The sequence below is a fragment of the Hypanus sabinus genome, chromosome 4 (genome assembly GCF_030144855.1).
Source record: "Hypanus sabinus isolate sHypSab1 chromosome 4, sHypSab1.hap1, whole genome shotgun sequence".
Taxonomy (NCBI): domain Eukaryota; kingdom Metazoa; phylum Chordata; class Chondrichthyes; order Myliobatiformes; family Dasyatidae; genus Hypanus; species Hypanus sabinus.
In genome coordinates, this window is record NC_082709.1 from 74,054,577 (window position 1) to 74,070,726 (window position 16,150).

A 16,150-nucleotide genomic window follows, 5' to 3' on the forward strand; every position below is an offset into this window, starting at 1 on the left:
AGCTGCTCGGGGGTTGGAGGGGGGAGGTGGTGGAGGATATCTGCCTAAGTGGGAGGTATTTAAAAGTGAAATAGAATTAATCTGTGCTCTGTAAGGGTATGTATCAAAGATGGTAAGTTTAGTTAACCATAGTTAACAAAGAATATTGAAGGTTTGATTAGGGAAAGAAGGGAGCACATTCCAGGTAAAGTGTTGTAATGTTCTTGATGACCCAAAGCAAGTTTAATTTTCTGCTTTGCTGCAGTGTCAGGTAAGATCCTAACTCTGAATTTGGGCTGCCTGCATATTTCCTTTATCTTTCATGCTCCCTCATTTCTATGTGATCGATGTTAATTGTGGCTGCCAATGGTATAAAACAATTCCACACACAGTTTGCTGAAAGACGAGGCTCAGAAGGATTGATCAGTTGCAAGACCAAGGTTGATAGATTTAAGGTGTTAAAGATTTTCGAATAAGTGCGGGTTAGAGACATGCAGGAAGAAACTGGCTCTGTGGCCCACCGTATTCGTACCAGCTGTTAGATACCCATGTTGTGAGATTCAGCCCATGAGTTTCCATACCTTTCTTTAGCCAGAGGGTGGTGACTTTCTGGAATTTGTTGCTTCAGCCAGCTGTGGAGGCCAGGTCATCGGGTATATTTAAGACATAGGTTCTCGATTTTGGGAAGAAGGCAGAAGAATTGGGTTGAGAGGATTATGGATCAGTCATGATTAAATACAGAGCAGATTTGATGGGCCTAATGACCTAATTCTACTCCTATTTCTTATGGTCTTGTACCCTGGTGTTTCAAATGGTTAGCTAAATGAATTATGTGAGAGAATTTCTGCCTCCTTCACCCTCTTGGGCATTGCAGTACAGATTTCAGCCATGAAAATATCTCTAAACCTTCAACCGCTGACATTAACCGTAGATTATGGATACCCTTCTGAGCAAAGTTTCTTCCTAGTCGCATTCAATGACCCTCATAAATTTGTATTTCCTACCCCTCCCTCCTCAGCCGCCTCCTCTAAGGGATCCAAACACAGCCTCTCAAATTTCTGATAATTAAAATCACTCCATTCTAGGCAACATCCTGGTGAATTTCTTCTGCACCCTCTTCAGTTTGTTGAATTAAACTATGGATCGATCTTGCTCTGATAACAGGATAGACATGAGAAACTATTCTGTATCTCTGTTCCTTCATCAGTCTGCTGCAGTAAGAAGCAAGAGATGATACTGCGGACGAGGCAAGTGTCACTTCTCAGTAAAGCACCAGGATTGTCATCTGTGATTTCCTGCTGCATGTTACTGAATGCCGAGGTCACATATGTGAGAGTTCCTGAGGCATTCATGCACAGCGTGTGACTCTGTTTTATTGCAGGTTCGTCGTGAGGCTCTCAAGACTTTGAATTTTGCTCTAACGGTGAGCTCTCAGCGCGCCACCGTGTTTCCGATGGATACCCTGGTTCGAATGTTGCTGTTTAAAGACTATGGCGAGGCGGCAGAATTTGCCAGGGTCTATGGGCTGAGTGTGAGTGATGGGTAAGTTTCAGAAAAAACAGGGGCATTTCAGCTGTCCTTATTTCCGGTTTCCAACCAACTGCATTTCAACAATGTTATCGACAACAGCGGAATATGCAGCAGCTACCCATTGGTTTCCCATGATCTAAATTTTTTTTGTGTGTTGGCTGCTGATCCTTGAATCATTTTGGGGAAGTTAAACGGTGACTGCATTTAAATGCTGAAATAGTGATTCATCCTACATCATCTTTTGGCCTATCACATCAATTTCTTTCATTAGAACATAGAACATTCAGCACAGTACAAGTCCTTTGAGCCATGATTTCCTGCTGACTTTTTAACTTACTCTGAGATCAATCTAATCCTTCCCTCCTTCATAACCCTCCATTTCTCTATTATCCATGTGCCTATCAAAGACTTTCTTCTATGTCCCTAAAGTATCTGCCTCTAGTATTCCTGGCAGGGTATTCCATGCACCTACCATTTTTTTGTGTAAAAATCTTGCCTCCCCATACTCCCCATATTTCCTCTATCACTTTAAAACAGTGTAACTGATGATCATTATCTTTCTATGACTCTTAAGTTATACCACCACCCTGGCACAGCATTCCATGCATCTATCACTGTATTTATTTTTTTTAAATTACCTCTGACTTCCCATTATATTTTTCTCCAAAAGTCTAAAATTATGCCCTCTAGTGTTAGCCATTTCTGCCTATCTATGCCTCTTATCATCTTATACACCTCAAGTCACCTCTCGTCCACCTTCACTCCGATGAAAAAGCTCTAGCTCACTGAACTTATCTTCATAAGACGTGATCTCTAATCCAGGTGCATTCTGGTAGATCTCCTGTGCACCCTCTGTAAAGCTTCCACATCCTGGTAACCAAAACTGAACATCATATTCGAAGTGTGGTTTAACCAGGATTTGATAGAGCTGCTGCATTACCTGGCTGCTCTTGAACTCAATCCCCCGAATAATGAAGGCCAAAGTATCATATACCTTAACGAGTCTACCAATTTGCATAACAACTTTGAGGGATCTGTATACGGTATGTGGCCACTGAGGTCCTTCTACTCCTCCACAGTGCCAAGAATCCTGCCATAAATCCTATATTTTGCCTGTAAATCCAACTTTACAAAATGAATTACTTCACACTTTTATAGGTTGAACTCCATTTGCCATGTCTCAGCCCAGCTCTTCATCCTGTTAATGTACTGCTGCAGCTTATGTCAACCTTCTACAACAGGGGTTCCCAAGCTTTCTTTATGCCAGGGACAATGCCATTAAGCAATGGCTCCATGGACCCAGGTTGGGAACTCCTGCTCTACACTATCCACAACTCCACCAACTTTTGTGTCATCTTACTATCCCATCCTTACACTTCCTCATCCAAATCATTTTATGAAAATCACAAAAAGCATGGGCCCCAGAACAGATCCCTGCTGAAAATCATTGGTCACCACTCCAGGCAAAATACAATACTGTTATCTACTGTCACTCTCTACCTAATATGAGCTAACCAATTAGGCATCCGCATAGCCAGATTTCCCTGGATCCCATGGTTCCAGACTTTCTGAATGAGCCTACTATGGGGAATCTTATCAGATGCCTGACTAAAATCCATATCTACTGTTCTACTTTCATCAATCTGCCTTGCCACATCCTCAAAGAATTCAATCAGAGTCAAGAGGCATAACTGCCTCTCACAAGGCTGTCTTGGCTCACTACAATGGAAGTTTCAGCAGCGCCTTCTCCTTGCCATTATTTACACTTCTGCTGTGCTCAGTACTGGAAAGCTTAACTCTTAATCCAGTTTCCATCTTGAAGTCTTCAAGTGGTCTTATTTTAACTTGGATACTTTGCTTTTGGATATTTGGGCCAAACCAATATTAGTTGTTTCACATGAGCCTCTGCAACCTTTTCAGCTTCTGACCACCATCTGGGTTCTCTTGAATTCCACATTCAGTTCATTTTTTTAATGGTTCATATTTCAGGTCACACCACAGGTAACTTTATTTCTCTGTGTCTGCCTGATAGCAGGTCACTTTTCAGTTGGCCTTGTTCCTGAGTGAATTCTGGTGCCATACTGGTAACACTTTCTTGCACCTTCTCCAGGGCTGAACATTCAGTTTCCTATGTGTGGTGTCATTAGGACCCCCTTTAACTTCAACGTCATGTCTCTGCTTTACAATGCTTACACAGTAATAAATCCTTGTATGTTATTTGCTTATTCATACTTCAGTGTGTTAACTTGTGTCACAATTTATAGTGATCTATACCCTTGGGATCCCGTGTTCTCCTCTTTCATTTAGCCCCAAAAATTGTATTATCTTGCACTTCAGGGCACTGAAATCTATCTGTCATTTAATTTCTGAATGTTTATTGCTATTGTGTATATTGTGGCAGTTGTCTCTGCTGGGAATTTCACCGTCCTTTTAAAGGTAATTCCCATAATTTGAAATATTTCCAACAAGCCCACATCTTTGATGTTGTAAATGAGCAAAATGATCCCAAGTGCTGTTATAGAAAATGTTGCTCATCTGACATGCTCTGGACCTTTTATTGTACAATCAGATTTTTTTTTTATTACTCTGCAAAACACTTTTAATTCATTTAAGAAGTCAACAGCAACAATTTTAGTGAATCCAGTAAGTTTAAACTGAGCACTAGTACTGAGACCCCAGCAAGTGGTCATGCAGCGAGGGAACTGGGGCCCTGCCAACTGTTTGGTGGGTTGGTCGAGTGTGCAGGAAGTGTAGACCTATGAGTAAAAGAGCAGTGAGGTCAGCATGGCCCCTATGAAGGGGAAAAGATCAGGGGAACCAGTATCTGGGTAAGTGCTGAATTATTGGGACTTAACAAATGGCTGGATGCCAGGTTATCTGAGTTTTCTTCTGTCTAGTGACATATTACTACTCAGCACCTAGCTTTACAACCCTGACCTCCTTAGTCATCTGTAACATTTGTAATAGGAATCAAGACATTCCTATTCTGAATCTTGTTTACTCTGGATTATCAATGCAGGAACCTGAGAGAAACATAGAAAACCTACAGCACAATACAGGCCCTTCAGCCCACAAAGCTGTGCCAAACATGTCCTTACCTTAGAAATTACATAGGGTTACCCATAGCCCTCTATTTTTCTGAGCTCCTTGTATCTGTTGAGGAGTTTCTTAAGAGACCCTATTCCAATCGCCTCAACCACCGTTGCTGGCAGCCCATTCCATGCACTCACCACTCTGCGTAAAAAGAAAAAAAACTTACCCCTGACATCTCCTCTGTACCTACTTCCAAGCACCTTAAAACTGTGCCCTCTTGTGCTAGCCATTTCAGCCCTGGGAAAGAGCCTCTGACTATCCACATGATCAATGCCTCTCATCATCTTATACACCTCTCTCAGGTCACCTCTCATTCTCCATCACTCCAAGGAAAAAAGGCTGAATTCACTCAACCTATTCTCATAAGGCAAGCTCCCCAATCCAGGCAGCATCCTTGTAAATCTCCTCTGCACCCTTTCTATTGTTTCCACATCCTTCCTATAGTGAGGCGACCAGTACTGAGCACAGTACTCCAAGTGGGGTCTGACCAGGGTCCTATGTAACTGCAACATTACCTCTCAGCTCCTAAACTCAATCCCACGATTGATGAAGGCCAATGCACCATATGCTTTCTTAACCACAGAGTCATCTTGCACAGCAGCTTTGAGTGTCTTATGGGCTTAGACCCCACGATCCCTCTGATCCTCCTCTTTGCCAAGTGTCTTAGCATTAATACTATGTTCTGTCATCATATTTGACCTACTAAAGTAACCACTTCACACTTACCTGGGTTGAACTCCATCTACCGCTTCCTCAACCCAATTTTGCATCCTATTAATGTCACTCTGCAACCTCTGACAGTCCTCCACACTATCCACAACAGCTCCAACCTTTGTGTCATCAGCAAACTTACTAATCCATCCCTCCACTTCCTCATCCAGGCCATTTATAAAAATCACAAAGAGTAAGGGTCCCAGAACAGATCCCTGAGGCACTCTACTGGTCACTGACATCCATGCAGAAGATGACCCATCTACAACCACTCTTTGCCTTCTGTTGCAAGCCCGTTCCGGATCCACAAAGCAATGTCCCCTTGGATCCCATGCCTCCTTACTTTCTCAATAAGCCTTGCATGGGTTACCTTGTCAAATGCCTTGCTGAAATCCACATACACTACATCTACTGCTCTTGCTTCATCAATGTTTCTAGTCACATCCTCAATCCATCAAGCTCGTAAGGCATTATCTGCCTTTAACAAAGCCATGCTGACTATTCGTAATCATATTATGCCTTTCCAAATGTTCATAAATCCTGCCTTTCAGGATCTTCTCCATCAACTTACCAACCACTGAAGTAAGACTCACTGGTCTATAATTTCCTGGGATATTTCTACTCCCTTTCTTGAATAAAGGAACAACATCCACAGCCCTCCAATCCTCCAGAACCTATCCCATCCCCATTGATGATGCAAAGATCATCGCCAGAGGCTCAGCAATCTCCTCCCTCGCCTCCCACAGTAGCCTGAGGGTACATCTCGTCTGGTCCTGGTGATTTATCCAACTTGATGCTTTCCAAAGGCTCCAACACATCCTCTTTCTTAATATCTACATGCTCAAGCTTTTCATTCAGCTGTAAGTCATCCCTTCCATTGCCAAGATCCTTTACCGTAGTGAGTACAGAAACAAAGTACTCAAGTACCTCTGCTATCTCTTCTGGTTCCATACACGCTTTTCCACTGTCACACCTGATAGGTCCTATTCTCTCATGTCTTATCCCCTGCTCTTCACATACTTGTAGAATGCCTTGGGGTTTTCGTAACCCTGCTCACCAAGGCCTTCTCATTGCCCCTTCTGGCTCCCTTCATTTCTTTCTTAAGCTCCTTCCTGCTGGCCTTGTAATCTAGATCTCTATCCTTACCTAGTTTTTTACCTTTCGTAAGCTCTTATTTTTCTTCTTGACTAGATTTACAACAACCTTTGTACACCACGGTTCCTGTACCCTACCATCCTTTCCCTGTTTCATTGGAATGTACCTATGCAGAACTCCTCGCAAATATCCCCTGAACATTTGCCACATTTCTTCCATACGTTTCCCTGAGAAAATCTGTTCCCAATTTATGCTTAAAGTTCTTGCCTGATAGCCTCACAATTCCCCTTACTCCAATTGAATGCTTTCCTAACTTGTCTGTTCCTATCCCTCCAATGCTATGGTAAAGGAGATAGAGTTGTGATCACTATCTCCAAAATGCTCTCCCACTGAGAGACCTGTCACCTGACCAGGTTCATTTTCCAATACCAGATCAAGTACAGCCTTTCCTCTTATGGGCTTATATACATATTGTGTCAAGAAACCTTGAACACACCTAACAAACTCCACCCTATCTAAACCCCTCACTCTAGGGACATGCCAATCAATATTTGGGAAATTAAAATCTCCCACCACAACAACCCTGTTATTATTACACCTTTCCAGAATCTGTCTCCCAATCAGTTCCTCAATGTCCCTGTTACTATTGGGTGGTCTATAAAAAGCACCCAGTAGAGTTATTGCCCCCTTCCTGTTCCTAATTACCATGCATAGAGACTCCGTAGACAATCCCTCCATGACTTCCTCCTTTTCTGCAGCTGTGACACTCTCTCTGATCAGCAGTGCCACACCCCTACCCATTTTGCCCCCCTCCCTGTTCTTTCTGAAACACCTAAAGCCTGGCACTTAAAGTAACCGTTCCTGCCCCTGAGCCATCCAAGTCTCTGTAATGGCCACAACATCATAGTTCCAAGTACTGATCCATGCTCTCTCATCCGCTTTGTTCATAATACTCCTTACATTAAAATAGAGACATCTCAAACCATCAATCTGAGCACGTCCCTTCTCTATTATCTGCCTATCCTCCCTCTCGCACTGTCCCCAAGCTTTCTCTATTTGTGGGCCAACCGCCCCTTCCTCCGTCTCTTCAGTTTGGTTCCCAACCCCCAGCAATCCTAGTTTAAACTCTGCCTATTTAGCCTTAGCAAACCTCCCTGCCAGGATATTGGTCCCCCTGGGATTCAAGTGTAACCCATCCTTTTTTGTATGGGTCACACCTGCCCCAAAAGCAGTCCCAGTGATCAAGAAATCTGAATCCCTGCCCCCTGCTCCAATCCCTCAGCCGTGCATGTATCCTCCACCTCACTCTATTCCTATTCTCACTGTCACGTGGCACAGGCAGTAATCCTGAGATGACTACCTTTGTGGTCCTGCTTCTCAATTTCCTTTCTAACATTAACCAATGTCACAAATTATTTTGGAATCCATGCTCAACATTCTTTATATAAAACTGCTGTGTTCTGCATTGCACCCTTAACTCCTCCATCCTTCCAGTCAGTATTTTAAGAAAATTTGTCTTCTGTTCTTTTGCTGGGTTCAATCTGCCTTTTTATGTATAGGAATCATGTTTGCTCTCAACCAGTCTCCCGACACAATGAACTTTACAAATTGAAGTTTTAATATACAGCACATGGATTATTACCTCAGCTGTTTTTTCACTTTGGCATCAGAATCATACTTATTATCACTGTCATATGTAGTGAAATTTGTGTTTTGCAGCAGTATAGTGTGTGTGGCCTTCATCGGCTGTGGTCGACCATGCACCTCTGGTAGTCACTGGGAGTGGCTTCTCAGGGAGCAAACCAGGGCAGAGTTGATATGGCGATCCGTCTGTTGCCCATGCAGTGGGACCCCCCCCCCCCCCCATGCTGATGACAGGTCCAAAGAAATGACAAAAGTCGATATAGTTTGGTGCCAGCAGCATCGCAGGAGTTGTCGTGCCGGTGCTGGGTATGGCAGTCAGCCACCTTTGGGACTCCGACTCCAGATTTTTCCTCAGTTTACTCCCAAAGCCTTTCCTGTGAGTGAGTATAGCTGTGGAGTTTTCCCTCTCCTAGATGAGCTACCATCCATGGTTAACGAGCCCCATCTGCCCAGAGCAACTGGTTTTAAGGCGCCAGTGGTCCACCTTTGCCCCTTCTCCTGTCGGTGAGAACAGCTCCGCCGGGCATAATAACTATGCCACTCGTGAAGGCCAGGAGTTGGACTTGGTTGGCAGAGGCTGTTTGAGACGCACGTCATGAAGACCATTTGTTTAGCAGTGGGAGCTTGTCCCACTACCACCCTTCGACTATGACTACCTTTGGAGCTAGCAGTATAGTATAACATTAAAAGTTACTATAAATTACAAAAGTAATCCAAAAGAGAAGTAATGAAGTGATATTCGTGGGTTCTTGAGTTAGTCATTGTACATGACAGCACAGAAACAGGCCCTTCAGCCCATCGAGACTGTGCCAAACTATTCTGCCTAGTGTCAATAACCTGCACTTGGACCATAGCCCTCCATACCCCTCTCATCCATGTATTTATCCAAGCTTCTCTTAACTGTTGAAATTGAACCCCCATCACCCACTGCTGCTGGCCGCTCATTCCACACTGAGCGAAGAACTTACCTGTCAAGTTCCCCTTAAACATTTCAGCCTTCACCCTAACCCATAATCTCTAGTCCTAATCTCACGCAACCTCAGTGGAAAAAGCCTGCTTGCATTTACTCTATTGATGCCACTCATAATTTTATATGCTTCTATCAAATCTCCCTTATTTTCCTACACTCTAAGGAATAAAGTCCTAACCTATTTAACCTTTCTCTATATCTCAGGTCCTCTTGTTAACTTGTAAACAGTTCAATGAGACAAATCATCCGTGCATTGTTTTATCTTCTCTTGGATCATGCTTAGTTTATGAATTAATTCCTTTTAACTTCGCATATTCTTCATCCAGCCTTTTTTTAATCTTAAGTATCTATATATCTTTTTTAATTTAATGTAAATGGTATTTGCACTATGCAATTGCTTGGTAAACATGCAGGCAAGTTATCATTCTCTTGTCATTATAATGCATCCATCAGCAGCCTCTCCCTTATGTATGGGGTTGCTTATGCCCATATCTTTATTTAAATTCTTAATTAATTCAGTCATGTATATTTTACAGTATGTGCCATCCTAATTGTTTGATTTGACTTTCTTCCTTTTTTTGTATTTTTTCTTCATTGTCTCTATTTGGTGCATATCAGAATCTGGTTTAATATCACTGACCTGTGTCGTGAAATTTGTTGTTTTGTGCCATCAGTATAGTGTGATTGCCATGTGTTTTTATCAATTTTGTATCTTTATTGATTTTATTATGACTTCCTTTGTACACGGTAAATCTTTGCCAGCTGGCTTGTTCTTGTCTTTCCGTGTTTAAGACTATTGATCTACATACTAAACATCTAATAGTGATATTCAATATTTTAGTAAGTATGTTCTTAATTTCCGTGGTTGGATTTTCAATTTTAGCAATTTATTACTGTGTTTTTGACTGCACAAGCACCATACAGGATAAATAACTTGTGCAATTAATTGAATTTACTCTGGAATTGATAATCACTGAAAACACTTCTTGTGTTTCAGATGTGTTGAATTGAATCGTTCAACATTGTGTGAGCCAGATTTTGTACTGCTGCCCAAGAAGTCCTCATTTATTGAACAGAAACGCACCACTCTGATTGGTGAAGTAGTGAATGGAGGACCACTTCCACTCTTCTTAAGGCACGTCCCTGTCTTGAGTTTTGACAGTCAAGGGCGATTCATTGGAGAGAGCTTTGAGCCAAGTAATATGGGCCAGAAACCGACTCTACAAGGTGTGTACAAAATTGTCTGGTTAAGTTTTCTATGACCAAGTGAAGGAAATTAATTTAGGAGGTGAAACTGAAGTCTGTCCTGACTGACCTTGAATATGTTCAAAGTAAATTTATTATCAAAGTATAGTTGTCACTATATACAAGCATGCAATTCATTTTCTTGCAGGCATGCTAAATAAATCTATAATGGAATAATAACCATAATAGAATTAATGAAATACTGCACTGCACAGTCCCCTTCATGTTGTGAAAGGATTTGATCTTGCTCTGTAGTCTTTTGAGCAGCCTACTGTAGAGGGGATCTAAAAGAGGCAGTGTCTGACCAAGTCAAATGCCATGGTGAGATCAATAAATGCAATGAGGGACTTCCTTTGTTCTTTGGCAGAGAGAGAAGAAATCATGTCCATAGTTCACCTTCCAGCTTTGCAATACATAGTTATAAAAATGAAAAGTTAAAGTAAGAAATGTATATTTAAAAAATACATAAGTTGTACAAAAAAAGAGGAAAAATACTGAGGTGATGTTCATAGGTTCATTATTCATTCAGAAATCTGATGGTGGAGGAGATGTTCCAAAAATGTTAAGTGTGTATCTTCAGGTTCCTGTGCCTCTTCCTTGTTGGTAGCAATAGGAAAGAGGGCATGTGCTGGATGATGGGGGTCCTTAATGATGGATGCTGCCTTTTTGAAGCATCGCCATTTGAAGGTGTCCTGGAAGCTGGGGAGACTAGTGCCCACAATGCAGCTGGCTGAGTTAACAACTTTCTGTAGCTTTTTCCAATCCTGTGCAGTTGGCTAGATGGTTGTGCAACCGGTTAGACGCTCTCCACAGTCTGTAGAAATTTGTCAATGTCTTTGATGATTTACCAGGTCTCCTTGAACTCCAAATGAAATACAGCCTCTGTTCTGCCACCTTTGTAATTGCATCAACATGTTGGGCCTAGGTTAGATTCGCAGAGATGTTGACACCTAGGAAATTGATACTACTCATTCTTTTCAGTTCTAGTCTCGATGAGGACTGGCTTGTGCTCCCTCGATTTACCCTTCCTGAAGTCCACAGTTAATTGCTTACTCTTACTGGTATGAGTATGGAGACAGACAAATGATAGTAGGGAAACAGGCAGCCATAGTAAAAGTGAGGCAAGTGGTGTGCTCTGAGCATCAGGTCTTGGTTCGCAATTATTTATCATTTGTGTAAATGGCTTGGAGGTGTGGACAGAGTGTAAAATATCCAAGTTTGTCATTGACTTAAAAATAGGTGAAGGACAGTGTGCTGAAGGTATGTGGCTGAGTGAGTGGGCAAAAGAAACTTGGTGTGGGGAAATATGAGGTAATACACCTCAGTAAGAGGTATTAAACAGCAGATTATATTCCAAATGGAGAAATATTGCAGATTAATAAAGAATAGAGGGATATTGTTTTTGAATTGTAAATGACAGCAGACAGGTGCAGTAAGTACTTAGGAAGGTAAATAACACATATGCCTTTAATGCAAGAAATTTGAGGTTTAGAATTGGGTACGTGCTGTAACAATGTACAGACTATTGGGGAGACTATACTAGAATATAGTGCACAGTTTTGGTCCCCTTAATTAAGAACCAGATCCCCAGCTGTGGGTAAATAGCCCCACTGCCTTGAGGGGCAGCCTCAGGAGAGATGATGGCTATGGGAGTAAACCCAGACAGAAAGGCCAAAGTGAAGCCCCTATGGCACTGAACAGCTTTCAGGCAGCTCCTGCAGCCCAGTTGGTGCCAAACGTATTTGCTTTGCTTTCCTTTGGACTACACTGGTGAGGCTGAGAGGGGGAATCTTGACGACTGGGCAATCCAGGATCTCCATACCTTCCACCCAGGCTTGTGCCCTGGAGAGGACAGTCCAGTGCCACTACCCATTGTCCTCCGAGACAGACACATGCCATCAACAAGAATTTAAGAAAGGATGTACAACTGAGGTGTTCCAAAAGAGATACACTAGGATAATTCCTGGATTGTCCTATCATGAGCTGCTAAATAAATCTATATTCTTCAGAGTTCAGAAGAATGAAGGGCGATTTTATTCAACTTTGTAAGATTCTGAGGAGAGCATGGCTGTTTAGATATTGAGACAACTCTAGTGAAGCAATCTTTAACAAGGAAGCACATTTAAAAGACTTGGGGAGTTTCTTTAAAACTGATGTGTGTAAAACTTATGACGGAAGGTGGGAATCTCTGGAATTTTCAACCCCAGTGGCTTGTGGATCACTGGAGGTAGTTAAAGAGGAACTAGATACATTTTGGAAAGATCCAGGAGTTGAGGGCCATGGAGAACTAGCACAGAAGTGAAGTCGAGTTGTGAGTCAGGACAGCCATGATATTGATTGGCAGGACAGATGTGGGGTGCTGTGGCCTGTTCCTCCCATTTCCTGTGTTTGTATAACTGGGAATTATATTGCAGCCGAAATACTATAAAGAAGGCCACCACTGTTGAATACATAGTCTTGGTTAGATAGAGTTGTAGGTATAATATAGCAGTGTGCCTTTTGGCCCACTGAGTCCGTGCCAACAGTCAACCCAGTTATTCCTATATTAATCTCATCAGCTGTCCACAGAGGAAGCCTTTGCAGTCAGATGTGAAAGATGTGAATTAAGAAAAATATTTAGTTTTTGAAGATTCCTTAGAAAAGAGCAAAAAAAGACAATGATTGATAATGATGGGTGTGACCTTGAGAAATGTGCTGTATATGTGTGAGCATTGAGCCTGTAGGCAGATGTTTTGTGTTGGTTTGGTTGTGTGAACTTTTGGACAAATGCTCGGTTTTGGAATTCAAGTTGATAGCTCAGTCTGATCAACCAATGCCGGTAACGGTCATACTGAGACCTGTTATTTGAATAAATATTATTGTGTGTATAGCACTTGATTGTTTTCCAATATCATTTCTTAAGTAGCAATGTTTTGGTAATAGATTTTCAACAAGGATCAGGCTCCAGTTTCAAGTATATATAATAAATGTCAAAATGCTAATGACCAGCGAATGAAAATCTGAAGCCTTTTCTACAAAAAAGTCTTTGATGCATCGACAGCTGTAAGTTTTGAGACTGAGAATGATAGATTTTCCTTGGGCAAGGATATTAAATGATACCAACCAAAGTTAGTGGACGATTTAAAGTGAAGATCGACTTAGTCATATAATGCAGAGTAAGCCCAAGGAGCTTAAATGCCTTACAAAATAATTTAACAACTACTTGTTCATACTTATCTCTCTGTCATTATCAGTAAATGCAAGAGATTTTACCAATACTGGAAATCCAGGGTAATACACAAAATACTGGAGGAACTCAGCAGGTCAGGCAGCATCTTGGGAAAGGAAGTAGAGAGTCAGCATTTTGGGCCGAAACTCTTTTTTAGGACCAGAGCATCACTAAAGCAGGATATCCTGCCATTATTGAGCTGCTGTTTTTATGACCTTGCATGTATTGGTTTCCATATTTCCTGGCGTACAAATTTCTAAGTGAATATCTGGATCTGTAAAGAACATTGCAAGGTCATTTGAACATGGAATTGCAATATAATTAAGATTTGAATTTACATTTAATGTTGGTTTTTTTCCTTTCTGCTTTCATTTCCACCACTTCTGTTTTTCTTAGGATTTCCACCCCTTCCACCTCTCATCACACTCTTTCATCATGGTATCTTTGTGCTGTAAGCCTATATTAGCTTAGACTTGAAATGGAAAAAAATTACTTTATACAATTGTATTTCAAAATTCAGGAAGTATTAATTTCATGAAATTGAAAATAAAACAAGGGAAAATCCTAGGAACAACAGACCAATGAATCTCACATCAGTTGTAGAGAAATTGCTGGAGAAAATTCTTAGGGATAGGATATATGAGCATTTGGAAACCAATGGCCTAGTCTGGGAGAGCCGGCAGGTCATGTCTTACCAATTTGATTGAGGTTTTTTGACAAAGGTGACGAGAGAGATTGAGGGTAGGATTTTAGTAAGGTGTTTGACAGTTTGATAGTAAGGGGTCCGTGGTGAATTGGCTGTTTGGATTCAGAACTAGCTTGCGCATAGAAGACAGAGGGTAGTGGTTGAAAAATTTATTTGAGCTGGAGCTCTATAATTAGTGGTGCTTACAGGGATCTGTGCTCGGATCTCTGCTGTTTGTGATGTATGTAAATGATCCGGATGAAATTGTAGATGGGGTGGGTTAGTAAGTTTGTGGATAATACCAAGATTGGTAGAGTTGTAGATAATGTAGAAGGCTAGACAAGGATACATTTGCAGATATGGGCAGAGAAATGGCAGATGGAATTTAACTCAGATAAAAGTGAGGTGTTGCTGAGCAGAGAGATCTTGGGGTCCAAGTTCATAGCTTCTTGAAAGCGCTACACGGGTCAATAGGTGGTTAAGAAGGCTTATAGAAGGCTTGCTTTTATTAATCGAGACGTTGAGTTCAAATGTCAAGCGGTTATATTGCAATTTTTTTAAAAACTCTGGTTAGGCAACATCTGGGGTATTGTATACATTTCTGGTTGCTCCACTATTGGAGGGATGTCGGAGGCCTTGGAGAGGGTGCAGAAGAGGTTCACCAGGATGCTGCCTGGTTTAGAGGACATATGCTATTGTGACAGGCCGGTTAAACTTGGGTTGTTTTCTCTGGAGTGCCAGAGGCTGAGGGGAAATCTGATAGAGGTTTACAAGATTATGAGAGGCATAGATAGAGTAGAGAGAGTATCTGTTTCCCAGGGCTGAAATGTCTGATACCAGAGAGCATGCATTGAAGGTGAGAGGAGTAAGTTTTTTACTCAGTGGTGAATGTCTAGAATGCACTGCCTGGTATGGTGATAGAGACAAATATATTAGAGGTTTTTAAGAGATGTGTGACCATGCACATGGATGTAAGTAATTGGTTGGGGGGGGGGGGGGGAAGGATATGAATATTGTGTAGGTAGGAGGGATTAGTGTTTTGGATGTTTTTGATTTGATTTTTAGATGGTTCTGCACAACGTTGTGGGCTGAATGGCCTGTTCCTGGGCTATATTGGACTGTTCTATGAACATGGTCCAAGCTCAGTTCAGGTGTGAAAGACAAGTGGTTTAAACTAATTCACTGCTTGCTGTGTTGACAATTATTGTGAGATTGGCCAGCACTTAAGTAGCATTCAATAACGTACATTGATTTTGTTCTGACTTCAGATGATCATGAAGCAGAAGTAAAGGTTGAACCTCAGCCTGAAACAACATCCATGAGTGAGTAAATTGTTTCTGTGGATAAATTTTAATGGCAATAAAATGGCTTGGGTAGCACTTCTGGCATGATATTTTAGTCATCATCAAGATGAAGATATCAAAACTTTGTGGGTATCCAGAGCAGTAGTGATAGAGTTATAGAACACTATAGTGCAGAAATAGGCCCTTCTGTCCATCTAGTCTGTGCTAATCCATTATTCTGCCTAGTCCCATCGACCTGCAGCTGGACCATAGCCCTCCATACCCTCCCATCTCTGTATTTATCCCAGCTTTTAAAGGTTGAAGACAAACCTGCATCCACCACTTGCACTGGCAGCTCACTCCACACTCTCACAATCCACAAGTGAAATTCTCCTTAAACATCTCTCCTTTCATCCTTAACCCATAACCTCTAGTTCTAGTGTCACCCAACCTCAGTGCGAAAAGCCTACTTGCATTTGATTATATATACCCCATCTAATTTTGTACAACTCTATCAAATCTTCCTCATTCTTTTATACTCACTTATTCAACTTCTCCCTTATAACTCAGGTCCTCAAGTCCAGAGGATACAATTAGATGCAGAGTTAAATGTCACACTGGCTACGTGAGGGAAAATCCATTGACAGGCCCACATACTATCTCTTTAGCTCCAATTGAAAGGCTACGTGTCTGTGTACTGTCCTTTT

The 16,150-nt window shown here is 41.7% G+C and overlaps 1 protein-coding gene across 2 annotated transcripts in view; it reads left to right on the top strand.

The window, feature by feature from the left end:
* mcm3ap (minichromosome maintenance complex component 3 associated protein) overlaps positions 1 to 16,150 on the top strand; it is a 70,657-nt gene that overhangs the window by 22,692 nt on the left and 31,815 nt on the right. The window contains exons 10-12 of one of the 2 annotated variants that reach the window (XM_059967396.1): positions 1,361 to 1,521; positions 10,020 to 10,249; positions 15,429 to 15,482. In XM_059967396.1, the coding sequence (XP_059823379.1) occupies positions 1,361 to 1,521; positions 10,020 to 10,249; positions 15,429 to 15,482 (445 nt within the window). The remainder of the gene's footprint in view (positions 1 to 1,360; positions 1,522 to 10,019; positions 10,250 to 15,428; positions 15,483 to 16,150) is intronic. The other variant, XM_059967397.1, reaches the window with a different exon arrangement.